The 11,590-nt window shown below is 43.9% G+C and overlaps 1 protein-coding gene across 1 annotated transcript in view; it reads left to right on the top strand.

Moving 5' to 3' along the window:
* The first annotated feature begins 7,814 nt into the window (after nucleotides 1–7,814).
* Nucleotides 7,815–11,590, top strand: part of Pcca (propionyl CoA carboxylase, alpha polypeptide) — a 301,142-nt gene continuing 297,366 nt past the window's right edge. Inside the window, 1 exon segment of the mRNA XM_013023003.1 lies at nucleotides 7,815–7,951. Within this exon segment, the coding sequence (XP_012878457.1) occupies nucleotides 7,847–7,951 (105 nt within the window). The 5' untranslated portion in view covers nucleotides 7,815–7,846.

Here is an 11,590-nt window from a genome sequence, read left to right as displayed (position 1 = left end):
AGATTATAGGCATGAGCCACTGGCTCCCAGCTCAGACACTTATTTCTAATTAATCATGAAAAGGCTGGAAGAAGAACTGTGGCTCAAGCAGTAGAGTGCTAGCCTTAAACAAAAGATGCTCAAGGACAGGGCCCAGGCTGAGTTCAGGCCCCAGGATTAGCAAAACAAAACAAAACAACAAAACCTACTTAAACTAGCACTTGGGAGGCTGAGACAGGCAGATTGTGAGTTGGAAGACAGTTTGGTTTACACAGTGAGTTCTAGGACAATTTGGACTATGTAAGGGAGTGGTCTCAAAAGCAAAGGAAGAAAAGAACTTCAATAATGAGTCAGTGATGAACAATATCAAGATTATATAGAAGTGAGAGTTGAAAGCATTGTGAGGTGAAACAGTTGGCTTTAGTGATTAGTCACTAAAAATTCTTAGTGATTTCATTTGTTTTATTTTACTTCTGATAGTGGTTGCTAAAAATTACATTTTTAGAGCTATTTAAAATACTTAGGGAAGTCCTGTAGTCCAAGATATTTATTTGACTCTAGAGCCGGGCAACAAAGTAGGATCTTGTCTAAGAAAAAAAGGGTGAGCTGAGGGTGTGCCTTAAGCAGAAATCACTTTCCTAGCATGGCAAAGACCCTGGATTCAATCCATAGAACTAGTAAAAACAAAACAAAACAGAAAAGCAAGAAGAAGAAAGAAACATTCATATGATGCCAAAGCCAAATATATAAAACATATTCCTCCATATTTTCCCACTTATTCCTTTCTTTTCCCATTTGGTAGCATTTCTTTTTTAAGTTTTTCACATTCAACTAAGTCTGGTTGATTCTCCTACCCATCCCCCAACCTTCAGGATGAGAACAAACATTTACTTTCATTCCGTAGTTTGGAGAGTGTGTAAACTTTGGCAGCTGATGTGTCATGGGTCAGAGAGCAGTGGAAGGGTCAGTGGCATTAATTCACTTTGTCATCGAGCAACAGGTCACCCAGTCAGCTGGACAGGATTTGATGACATAGAGTCTTCTTCAGTTGTGGCAGCAGTGAAGGGAGAATGTGTATGTGTGTGTGTGTGTGTGTGTGTGTGTGTGTGTGTGTGTGGTGTGTTGGTTCTGGGGCTTGAACTTGGGGTCTGGGTGCTGTCCTTGAGCTTTTGTGCTCAAGGCTAATGCTCTACACGCCTGGGCTCTGTCCCTGAGGTTCTTTTGCTCAAAGCTAGCACTCTACCATTGTGCCACTTGTGGCTATTTCTGTTTATGTGGTACTGAGGAATCTAATCCAGGGCTTCATGCATTGTAGGCAAGCACTCTACCACTAAGCCACGTTCCCAGCCCCAACACTTCTGGCTTTTTATTTGTAGGTCATCGGGCTTGAACTCTGGGCCTGGGTGCTGTCTCTCAGCTCTTCAGCTCAAGGGGAGTGCTCTACCACTTGAGCCACAGTGTCACTTCCAGTTTTCTGCTGGAAATAGGCGTCTCACAGACTTTGCTCCCTAGCTGGCTTTGAACCATGATCCTCAAATCTCAGCCTCCTGAGTAGCTAGGATTACAGGCATGAACCACCAGCGCCTAGCCACTTCTGTCTTTTTTATCGTATATTGTAGTCTCACAAATTTTCCTGTCCAGGCTGGCCTTGAGCCTCGATCCTCAGATCTCAGCATCTTGAGTTGCTTGGATTACAGGTGTGAGCCACTAGCACCCGGCTTTGAAGGGAGATTTTTCTGTTTTAGTTGCCATTGTTAGTTACATCAGCAACCTGGTGTTCAGTAGGGTCCTATAAAATCCTAGAGTAAGTATTGTTCAATGAGGTTACGCTATCACAGAAGGCTTCTCTTAGTGGCCAGAGAATCACTTTAGGTATTAGATTACAATCATCAAATATCTCTGTCCAGGGGCTGGGAAGGTGGCTCAGTGGTAAAGCGCTTGCCTTGCATGCCTGAAGCCCTGGGTTTGATTCCTCAGCACCACATAAACAAAAAGAAAAAAGCCACAAGTGGCACTGTGGCTCAAGAGGTAGAGTGCTAGCCTTGAGCTGAAGAGCTGAGGGACAGCGCCCAGGCCCAGAGTTCAGGTCCCACAACTGGACCCTCCCCCCAAAAAAATATCTCTGTCCAGAGATTTTTTTCTGTACCATTCTTTTGAATTTTCTTTTTTGGTGTGAAGAAAGTTGATGATCCAAGAATGGAACTCTGTTCAGGGTCATGGATGCAGAAGTTTCATCTGTATAGATAACACCAAACAAACAGAGCTCCTTCAGGAGCTTCTCACTCAGCTCCTTGACTTTTGTAGTAGAAGGAGCTTTGTGAAGTTATATGTCACCTTATATAAGTTTATCTGAATCTTCTCTAGAGACCAGCAGTCTGCCATCTTCATTCTTCCCAACACTTGGAAATGAAATAGCTACCAGCTGAACTGTGAACCATTGTGAGTTTCTAAGGGAGAAAGGACTTCATGGACCTGCATGCCTTCCTCAGAATGAGAGAGGACTATAAGGTGTTCACTGCAGTGTGGTCTGTTATACAGACCACACTGTTTATCAGCCAGCATGCTAGACCGTGTTCTATGCTAACTGCAGATGTGTAGAGAGTGTGTGGTGCGTGGGCTTCTTTCAGCAGAATAGAAGCAGCCAAGCTAGAACCCCAGCCCCTGGTGAAAGGTACATGCTGTCAGCAGCCAGTCACCTTAACATCATTGTCAAAAGGACTCTAGAGGCTGGGCCTAGCAGTTCTGTCTTAAAATGGTTTCTCCCTATGGTTGCAGAGGGCAGCGGAAGTTCCTTTCTACAGTGATGATAGTTAACTGTTTCCACTGATGTGGCTTTACATCTGAAATGTCATAGTGTCTCAGAAGAGAACTCTCCACTTTAAAAACAGAAGTTATGGAGTATTTCAGTGAATAAGACCTTGAGCTTCTGAGCCTATGACCAAAAAGGCATCTAAACAAAGATTTGACTCCATGGTATATTTCACCAGAAAACCTTTTTTTCCCCTCTCCAGTACTGGGGCTTTGAACTCAGGGTTTGGGTACTGTCAGTTAACTTTTTCAATCAAGGCCAGTGTGCCACTTGAGCTACAGCAATACTTCCAGCTCTTGGGTGGTTAATTGGGGACAAGAGTCTCAAGGGCTCTCCTGGCAGGGCTGTCTTCAAACTTTGGTTCTCAGATCTTAGCTCCCTGAGTAGTTAGGATTATAGATGTGAACCACTGACACCTGCCTTAGGTATTCTTCCTTACTGATAGTTTTTTTTTTTTTTTAAAGAAAAGCAAATATCCATACCAGTTCTTCCCTTGTCATAAAGATAATCTTACCATCTAAGTGGTATTGCATCTTTTTGTGGTTGTAAATTTCTTTTTTCTTTTTTTTTTTGGGTCCGGTCGTGGGGCCTGAACTCTGGGCATGGGCGCTGTCCCTCAGCTCTTCAGCTCAAGTCTAGCGCTCTACCACTTGAGCCACAGTGCCACTTCCGGCTTTTATCTTTTTGCTTATGTGATGGTGAGGAATCGAACCCAGGGCCTCATGCATGCACGGCAAGAGCTCTACCACTGAGCCACCTTCCCAGCCCTTCTTTTTTTTTTTGCAGGTCATGGGGCTTGAACTCTGGACTTGGGAGCTGTCCTTGCGCTCTTCAGCTCAAGGTGAGTGCTCTACTGCTTGAGCCACAGCGCCACTTCTGGTTTTCTAGTGGTTTATTGGAGATAAGAGTCTCATAGACTTTCCTGCCTGGGCTGGCTTTGAACCTTGAACCTCAAACCTCAGCCTGCTGAATGGCTAGATTACAGGTGTGAGCCACCGGCGCCAGGCTGTGGTTGTAAATTTCATTGCTGCAACAGAACCACAAATAAGGATATTTCTTTGCTCAAACAGGCTACATTCCAAACAGCTGGCCAACTGCAATTAACTGGTGAAATCCAAAGAAGCAATTGGCGTATCTGTTGATCTGCTTGGGACAAAATGTATCTGTCCGAAGTGTGCAATCTTTATAGCACTGAGAGACCAATAGAGAGGCAATAATGGCTGCCAAATGCTACATACAGTGCAGTTGAACAATCAATTCTCTGTGTATAAGTGAGGCTGGCATGACAGGCATATGCTACCATGGCCCAGCTGTTGATTGAGAGGGGTCTCGCAAAACTTTCTACCTGCACTGGCCTCAAGCCAGGATCTTCTTCCCTTCAACTCTCTGAGTAGCTAGGATTACAGACCTTAAGTAAGCCTCGGCTCCCCTGTCCTCATTCTTTTTTTTTTTTTTTTTTAAATAGTTCTGGGGCTTGAACTCAGGGCCTGAGCACTATCCCTGATGTTTTTTATTCAAGCTACAGCTCTTTTTCTGGCTTTTTAATGGTTAACTGGAGATAAGAGGCTCATAGACTTTCTTGCTCAGGCTGGCTTTGAACCATGATCCTTGATCTCATCCTCTTGAATAGCTAGGATTACAGGCATGAACCAATGGCTCCTAGCTTTTTCATTCCACTTAATATATATACACATACATATACACATGCACACGCATATGCACACACACACACACACACATACATAACTTCAGCATGAATGTTCTGGTATGTGTTAAGAGGAAGAAAAGTACCAGGAAGCATTCAAAGCATAGGAAACCTGTAAAAGAGGTCTTTTACTTTAACCATCTTACAAATAACTCTTAGGGTCTCTGAAGAGACTGAGATGCTTCCACCAATAGAGAGATGGCTAAACAAGATATTAACTCAAGATTGCCTCTGGCCCTTGTCAACAAACCTTTGTTCTCTGAGGTGAAAAGGAATGGGAAGAATGAGAAAAGAAATAGACAGTTTAATTCTGTTATTCCAGGCCTAGCATTACCTAAGGTCTCCCAGGAGAGCACTCACAGGTAGTATCAGATGCAGTGTCAGGGAGACCCTGCCTTCACCTTCGTGAGACATCATGAAACTTCTGTCCTAATTTTGGCTGCTTTTGCTCTAGGCAGATGCGATGGACCCTTCAGAAATCTCTGAATTGAGTTAAAAATAAAATAATTTAACCATAAAGTCCTGTAATATCTGAGATACCCAAATTCATCCCCTAGGTTATTTCTTATCTCATGTTACACTCAGTGATACTGTCCAGTTAAGTTTACTAATGACAGTGTGCCAGTGAGTAGAACATAATAGTATGGGCAGCAATATTAATATATGCCAGGTCCTCAGTAGCGAGAAAGAACAGGGAAAGTGGAACATAAAATCTGTTTAGTACTCTGTTTACCTCTCTGTCTGCCCTTTTTCCTACCTTTTCTCAAAAGGAAAAGCTGCCAGGAAATTTGATCATACTCATTTGATCTAGTCACATAAGGATGAGGTCACTATAGTTTAAAAGATTATGAATAGCTGGATGTTGGTGGCTCAACACCTGTAATCCTAGCTACTCAGGAGACTGAGATCTGAGGATCATGGTTCAAAGTCAGTCTGGGCAGGAAAGTTTGTGAGGCTTATCTCCAGTTAACCACTAGAAAACTGGAATTGGTGCTGTGGCTCAAAGTGGTAAAGTGCTAGCCTTGAGCTGAAGAACTTAACCCCTGAGTTCTAGCACGATGACCAGGAAAAAAAAAAAAAAGATTATGTACAAAGCCCATGTGGGGAAGATTTGAACAGTCCTGAAAAACTACAAAAGTAGAGGTGAATAGAAACACATTCCTTATTCTTGGGTAAGATCACATAGTACCATAATCCTGTCAAGTTTTCCCAGGTTAACATATAAATGTAATCTAATCTGAATTAAAAAAAAATACCAGTAGTTTTCCTGGAATTCAATTCAAAACTTCATATAGAAAATGAATAAGCTAGAATTTCTGTGAACATACTTAAAAGCAAGAGCAGTAGAAAAGAAATGCTTTACCCCACATTAACATTTACTGTAGCTGGGTGATTGTGGCTCACACCTATAATCCTAGCTGTTCAAGAGGCTAAGATCTGAGAATTGAAATTTGAAGCCAGCTGGAATAGACCAATACAAGAGACTATTTAGAACTGGAAGTGTAGCTTAAGTGGCAAAGTGACAGCTGTGAGAGAAAAGGCATAACAAGAGCAAGAGGCCCTGAGTTCAAGCTTCAGTACTAGCACCAAGAAAAAAAGGCAAATAACTGTGAAAATTTTGGAAAAATACTAGGCATCATTTCCTTATATAAAAAAGTGCAAATTGCAATGTATTGAAATACAATTATTTGGGGCTGGGAAGGTGGCTTAGTGGTAAAGTGCGTGCCTTGCATGCATGAGGCCCTGGGTTCGATTCCTCAGCACCACTTAAGCAGAAAAAGCTGGAAGTGGGCCTGACTCTCAAGTGGTAGAGTGCTAGCCTTGTGCTGAAGAGCTGAGGGACAGCGCTCAGGCCCAGAGTTCAGGCCCCACAACCCACCAAAAAAAAAAAAAAAGAAAAGGAAAAAAAAGAAAAAAAAGAAAAGGAAAAAAAGAAATACAACTACTCTTGACTTATCAGATTCATAGTGTTGAGAGACTATACTCCTTGGTGTAAAGGCCTTTCCTGATGTAAGTAATTATTTTGCTGGTGCTAAGCAGGGCATGATTTTATTTTCGTTTAAGTTGTGCCAATATTATGAAATACACAAGCATAAAAAGAGAGTAATACCAAGCTGAGTGTGCTAAGTGTGGCACTAAGCCCTTGAAACAGTAAACACCCCAAAGCAAAAGCAAGCAAACTAAAGTGACTTTTATGTCCTTACCAATAAACCACATTGTGATACTTTTCCATTTTAACTTGTATTTTTCTTTTTATTTGTTTTAGGTGCTTTCTTTTGTTTTTGTAAGACCAGACTAGATTAGAACTTAAAGCTCTCCTGCTTTAGCTTTCTGGGTACTATCATGCCCAGTTTAGGTGGTAAATATTAGTAGCTATAGTTGTAGCCACATATATAGAAGAGTATTTATCATAGTGGAGTATACAGTGATTGTATAACAGTGACTGGGATCTCATGTGTTTCTCAGAAATTATTTTGAGATCTTCCATAATGGTCAGGTTCTCATTGTTGAGTCAATGAATTGTGATGACAAGGCCACTTGCCACAAAACATATCTACATAAAACTTCAGTTGCTGTACAGGAACAAAGTTGGGGGCACAGCCGGCTCCCTGGTCTTAGTATGCGCACACTATTTAATTTAGGATGATAACTTAATGAGTAGGAATCTGCAATAGCAAACAAAAGAAGAGTCGAGCTAGTTTAAATACAAATGGAATCTCCGGGTGCTGGTGGCTCATGCCTGTCATCCTAGCTACTCAGGAGGCTGAGATCTGGGGATCACGGTTCAAAGCCAGTCCAGCAGGAACATCTGTGAGACTCTTATCTCCAATGAATCACTGGAAAACCTGAAATGTAGCTTTGGCTCACAGTAGTAGCTAATACGAGTAGTAGCTAATCGTAAGTACAGCAGCTTGTACAAGTACAGTAGGTAGTACTTGAGTAGGTCACAGCACTACGATTTTCAAGGTGATTCTGCAGGAAAGGCAAACTCGAGCAGGACTCCTGCGGATTGGATGAGACCAAATCGGCAGGCAGAATGTTGATTTGTTGAAGCAAACTCCGGGGAGTTTACCCCTGGTAGTTAGCCAAACCCAGACACCTTTCTACCTCCAGGTTCTGGGCTCTCGGCCCTTGTGGTCAGGCGCGCCGTGGGTCTGCTTCCTTCGGGTCCTAGCGCGCGCGCAGCCCGCGCGCGGACAGTTCACAGCAACCTCCTTTCCCTGGCCCTAGCAGGGAGGGGGCGGGGCCAAGGCTCCCAGACTCTTGATTGGCCGAATCCCGGCGCTCCCCTCTCCCGCCCCCTCCGCTGACGGGGTGAGAGGTCAGAAGAGCACCGGTCACTAGGGGCTGCCATGGCGGGGCTCTGGGTAGGAGCTGTGGCCCTGGTTGCGGCCGGAGGACGAGGGCGGCGGCCACCACCACAGTGGATGAGGAGTGCGGGCTTGTGGACCCTGAAGGTGAGCGGTGACGTGGTTCCTGCGGGCCTGGAGTAGAGGCCGCGGGCTGGGTCCTGGCGCCCGGCGGTTCCCGTGGAGCTCCGTCCCCCCCCCCCTCTCCCTCCCCTCCACCCCCCCCCCCCCCCCCCCCCCGGCGCTCGCTCGCTCGCTCACCCGGACTGGCGCCACAGACTCTGGCCCTGTGCTCCCAACCTCCATCCTCGAGTTCGCGCTGGAGCCTGGGGAGCGGCCTTGGGCGGCTGGGGCCCGGCGGGCAGAGGCCTACGGGAGGGAGGGAGGCTGCTGGGCCGTCTGGCTTCGGCGGATTCTGTACCTGTGTCGCCCCTGGTCACGTTGCAGCGCCTTCGCGATTGCCTTGGTCTTTAGTTCTCCAGGGCATGCTTTAAAAGAGTTCCTCAGAGTTTTCACGCTCCCTTACATCTTTCCTGCTTCTTTGAAGGGACGTGGTGAATTGCTGTTCAGATAGTTAGGGCTGTTGATCCTGACTTGAAGTACTCTACTGTGTCAGGATTGCCAATAGATTTTGCAAGTGACTTTATACCCTGCTCGAATTGCATACAGAAATGTGTCCTGTTGTATATGCCCTGGTTAGCCTGCTTTGAAAACATATTTCACTACTGGCTCACCCGTGGTGGCAGCTTAACCTACTGATTAAGAATATTTGTGTGGCTCTTAACTCATTTGCACTTCCACAGAGAGTCTAGCAATTTCTGGGTTATAGACTCGCTGATTCACCTTATTAACAGGGTTTATTAAGTCCTTTGAACAAATTCTTAAAAATCATGTCCTCTGAAAGTTTGTCTACCAGCTGGCTAAGCTTCTTTTAATTCCTTCCTTACTTCCTGCTTTATTTCATTTCCCTCCCTCCCTCCTTCCCCCATGTGTTTGTCTCTGCCTCTTTTATTTAAAAACTTCCTTTAGTTGGGCTCAGAGTGGTACCCACCTGAAATCTCTGCACTCAGGAGGCTGAGGTGGGAACACTATTAGTTTGAGGTCAACCATGGGTACATAATGATAGCCTGCCTCAAAAGAATCAGTCTTTTCCCACCCAAAGGAAAACCAAAGGAAAAATTCATTAAAAAAAAAAGTGCTGTATGTGTCAGATGTCAGTGGCTCATGCCTGTAATATTGGCTACTCACAAGGCTGAGGTCTGAGGATCAGGATTCAAAGCCAACCACAGCAGGAAAGCCTATGAGACTCTTACATCCAATTAATGCACAAAAAACTTGAAGTGGAGCTATGGCTCTAGTGATAGAGCACCAGCCTTGAGTAAAAGAGCTAAGGGACAGAACCAGGGTCAAGTTCAAGCCCTAATACCACCATCAGCACCAGCACCAGCACTAGCACCAGCACCCCCCTCCCCACACAATTGTGGTATCATTTTATTTATGATCACTGATTGGATTAGGATTGGAAACATTTTAAAGATGTTATACCCATCCTCCTTCCTTATTTAAAAGAGGAAACTGAGGCCTAGGTGAGCAGTGCGGGAACTTGGAATAAGCTGGCATCTGTGTTCACTTAGTGTTACTTTCAAGATGCCAGCTCCCACTGTTCTTCCTGTTGCCATGCAGCTTTTGTCTTTATCATGAATACCATCTTTTATTCTTTGTCAGATACACCAGTTGCAAATATATGACTCATGCATTTGTGCAAGAGGCAATTTGGTTTATTGAAAAGGCATGGTTTTGAAGTCAGTCATAAAACTGATTGGACAAGACCTCAACTTTTCAGCTATTTTTTTCAACAAATCTGTTTTGAACACCTCCTTTAGCTCTAGGGGGATGGATGTGGTTTTCCATCTTAGAAAGTCTAGTAGTAAGAGATAAGTAATTGCCATTGGGGAGAAGTCCTGGTTCTGTAATAAAATGAAATAAAGAGATTTGACCAAGTAATATTTTGATCTCTATTCCCTCAGTAACTATTCTGGTGCTTTAATTAAGTTATTCATTCCTCACAATTGTTACAGAATCCCCATTTATAGAACATGGAATTACCTCCTTAAAATGTATGTCTTTGGGGCTGGGAAGGTGGCTCAGTGGTAGAGCGCTTGCCTTGTATGCATGAGGCCCTGGGTTCGATTCCTCAGCACCACATAAGCAAAAAGAAAAAAACCGGAAGTGGCGCTGTGGCTCAAATGGTAGAGCGCGAGCCTTGAGCTGAAGAGCTGAGGGACAGCGCTCAGGCCCAGAGTTCAGGCCCCACGACCGGACCCAAAAAAAAAAAAAGTATGTCTTTTAGGCCTAGCTTCCACATATGAGTGAAAACAAAAAATTTTGCTTTTTGAGTTTGGCTTATGTCAATATGATTTCCTCCTAAATGTGAACCTCCTCTGCTCCCCAGTCCTGGTCCTTGAACTCTGGGACTGAGCACTGTCTCTAAGCTCCTCTTGCTCAAGGCTAGTACTTTACCACTTTAGCTATAGCACCACTTTCTGCTTTTTCTATGATAATTGGAGATAAGAGTCTTATGGACTTTCCTGCCTGGCTTGGCTTGGGACCACTCAGCTCTCAGCCTCCTGAGTAGTTCGGATTAAAGGTGTGAGCCACCAACCCCTGGCCTAAATGTAACTTTTACCTCTAATCACTGGCCCCCAAACCAACTACTAATTCCTCTGCATTCCCAGTATCTGAACATGACTCTTTGTTATGGTTTGAATATGAAGTATTCTCCAGAAAGGCTCATGTGTTGAAGTATTGGTTACCAGCTAATGGGGTTTTAGGAAGGCAGATGAATCATAAGGACTATGGATTAGTTCATTAATTGATTCATAATTTGATGGCATTATTGGGAAATGATGGGGACTTTTAGAGGTATGTAATGTTAGAGGCATTAGGTCTTTGGAGATGTGTTCTCATGGGCTATCTGGTCTCAGACTCTTTCCTGTCTTACTGCATCCTGTCCACCATGAGATGAACTACATTGTTCTACCACAAGCTCCCTGCCATCATATATAGCCTCTCCTTAGGCCTATAAGAGTGGTACCCATTAGACTGAAACCTCTGAACTTGTGAGCTAAAATAAACCTTTTCTCCTTTTTGATTGATTCTCAAGTATTTGTAATAGTGATAGAAACTTGCAAGATGTACTGTTGGAGAAATGTTACTCCAGATAACAAAGAGAGAACAGTATGTTCCTGACTAAAGAAAAAAAATTATTCTCCTATTTCTTTTTCTACCTCTTTTCTTCCAACTCAATCATGTTAAAAATGTTTGGATGAGAATGGGAGAAGGGAGAGTTATAGAGGGGCTGAGATGGACTGGAATACATTGTAAATGTGTGGAAATCTAGCAATGGAATTTTCCCCTACCAGTATGACTAATGTAAGCTAATAATGAAAATAATTAAATGAAGAAGTTAAAAAAATTGCCATCTTTTATTTTATCATTTTATTTTTTTATTTTTGGTCCAGTCGTGGGGCCTGAACTCTGGGCCTGGGGACAGTCCTTCAGCTCTTCAGCTCAAGGCTAGCGCTCTACCACTTGAGCCATAGCACCACTTCCGGCTTTTTCTTTTTCTGCTTATGTGGTGCTGAGGAATCGAACCCAAGGCCTCATGCATGCAAGGCAAGCGCTCTACCACTGAGCCACCTTCCCAGCCCAAATTGCCATCTTCTTTGCATTGCTCATTTTCTTTAA

The sequence above is a fragment of the Dipodomys ordii genome, unplaced genomic scaffold (assembly GCF_000151885.1).
Source record: "Dipodomys ordii isolate 6190 unplaced genomic scaffold, Dord_2.0 Scaffold65, whole genome shotgun sequence".
Lineage (NCBI taxonomy): Eukaryota > Metazoa > Chordata > Mammalia > Rodentia > Heteromyidae > Dipodomys > Dipodomys ordii.
Note: the sequence above shows the minus strand (reverse complement) of the source record. Positions and strands in the feature narration are given on the sequence as shown.